Source organism: Anopheles cruzii, unplaced genomic scaffold (assembly GCF_943734635.1).
Source record: "Anopheles cruzii unplaced genomic scaffold, idAnoCruzAS_RS32_06 scaffold00721_ctg1, whole genome shotgun sequence".
Classification (NCBI taxonomy): Eukaryota; Metazoa; Arthropoda; class Insecta; order Diptera; family Culicidae; genus Anopheles; species Anopheles cruzii.
In genome coordinates this window covers 8,056-9,674 of record NW_026454308.1, presented here as the reverse complement: position 1 = coordinate 9,674, position 1,619 = coordinate 8,056, and the positions used below count along the sequence as shown (strand labels likewise).

At 48.1% G+C, this 1,619-nt stretch overlaps 1 protein-coding gene across 2 annotated transcripts; it reads right to left on the bottom strand.

The window, feature by feature from the left end:
• Window positions 1-490: 490 nt before the first annotated feature.
• On the bottom strand, window positions 491-1,457 carry LOC128276194 (protein FRG1 homolog). 2 transcript variants are annotated; one of them, XM_053014662.1, is made up of 3 exons: window positions 1,346-1,457; window positions 695-1,276; window positions 491-638 (listed from the first exon to the last, which is right to left on the bottom strand). In XM_053014662.1, exons 1-3 carry the CDS (start codon window positions 1,402-1,404, stop codon window positions 491-493), a joined length of 789 nt encoding a protein of 262 aa, XP_052870622.1. In that variant the 5' UTR covers window positions 1,405-1,457. The 2 variants fall into 2 exon arrangements, with proteins under 2 accessions (XP_052870622.1, XP_052870623.1); XM_053014663.1 differs by having other exon boundaries at window positions 695-1,274; window positions 1,353-1,404.
• Window positions 1,458-1,619: the final 162 nt, after the last annotated feature.

Below are 1,619 nucleotides of genomic sequence, written 5' to 3'. Positions count from 1 at the left end.
TCTCCCGGAGGGCAAGGTTCTCCGGTGGGCCCGGCGTGTATAGTGTGTAGTGTGGAGGGCATGGAACGTAGGAATCAATATGTACGCAACACTAACTAACAAAAAAACAATAGGGTATACAGAGTAACGGCCGATTTGGGTCAACGCATCAACAAAACCCCCTCTTTGGCTATTGTCTCCTAAATTATGGTAACCATATTTCTAATGGCAAAATTTAAAACACAATATTATCATTCTATCCATCGCGCGCCCCTTGTGTGGTAGCAGGATGAAAGATTAGCGCGTGGACGAAAACCGCGGGCCAGGAAACCAAAAGCAACCAAAACTATGCTCGAAAAAACAACAAAAACAAATGAAAAACAACCAACATACGCATAATAAAAGTGCAAACTCTATCGTGAAATAACAACACTAACCCCTGTTTTTGAGTGTTTTATTTGAATTCTGGGTATGAAGTATAGGGTCTGCCGGTGACTCGATAGTGTCCGCTTTACTTGCAGTACCGATCGGCCTTCATTTTGCTCCGACGATTCAGCAGCTCCTCGTGCAGCGTACCGTCATCCTTGGCCTTTTTAAGCACCACTTTGTCCTCCTTGCTGATGAGCAGCTTTTTGTCTTGAAACTTTTGAAACTTTTTCCTGCAAAATATCACAGCGTTAGCGCCAGTAGCGCGTTGTTCGGGGCGGCCACTTACACAAAATTAATTTCGACCTGGTCCAGATCTCCCGATTCTTCCACCGGCACTTCCTTGCTGGATATGTTCTCCCGATCGATGCAGCTCCGAATCACGCAGACTTCTTCGTTGCCAACCTTCTTCTTGATGGCCACCAGCGCGTCGTCCTCCGGGTCAACTGATACGAAGCACCCGTTGGCCGCCAACAGTGCCGTCTTGCCCTGCTCGAACACCGGTTCGAACTGTTCCAGGGCCGACACGGCATCGGAGCGTCCCGTGATCATGCCGTCTTTTTCCACCTTCAGATACTTTCCGTAGCCCGACTTGAACGCCACTTTGTCCTCGTTGATCAGCACCGCACTCAAAATTTCCTCCGGATCCGGCGGGTCGCCTTCGTTGTGTGGCGCTCCAAGCGTGAACAGCCCATTGTCGAGGGCTTTGATGTACGCCTGCTTATCGAACTGTAGCGCGATGGAGCCCGTGATTTCGGTCGTCTTTTTTACCATCCACCAACCGCCGTGCTTAACGGCATCGGTATCGACCACCAGCGCCCGTTTGGCGTCCTTTTCCTTCTTGTGTTTCTTGTGCTTACGTTTGGTGCCTCTACAAAGAGTTGCCAACGATTGGGATTAACAGACCTGATCGCCGATCGATAACCGCTGCGTTTCATACTTTGAACTTTCGCCCTTCAGGACAAGTTTGCTCGTCTTTGCCTTGCTGTAATCGGACATTTCCGAACCGAATTTCCGAACGAAAACAATGGATCACACAAGGTATCGGAATCAAAACAATCGTTCTGCGAAGTGTAAACAAAGCCTATGACAACAAACGCTTCACCAGTGCTGTCACTTTGCTTCAGCACAAGGCACACACCGTATGAAGTATATGAAAAACTAGAGGAGGTTTTATATGAAAAACTAAAGGCGAGGTTTTATTCGAAAACTAA

Excerpts from the sequence above, each read along its gene's own strand:
- LOC128276194 (XM_053014662.1), bottom strand. The coding sequence starts at position 1,404 with ATGTCCGATTACAGCAAGGCAAAGACGAGCAAACTTGTCCTGAAGGGC. Across the intron at positions 1,277-1,345 it reads CTGAAGGGCGAAAGTTCAAA|AGGCACCAAACGTAAGCACA; the intron begins GTATGAAACGCA and ends AACTCTTTGTAG. Across the intron at positions 639-694 it reads CAGGTCGAAATTAATTTTGT|GAAAAAGTTTCAAAAGTTTC; the intron begins GTAAGTGGCCGC and ends GATATTTTGCAG.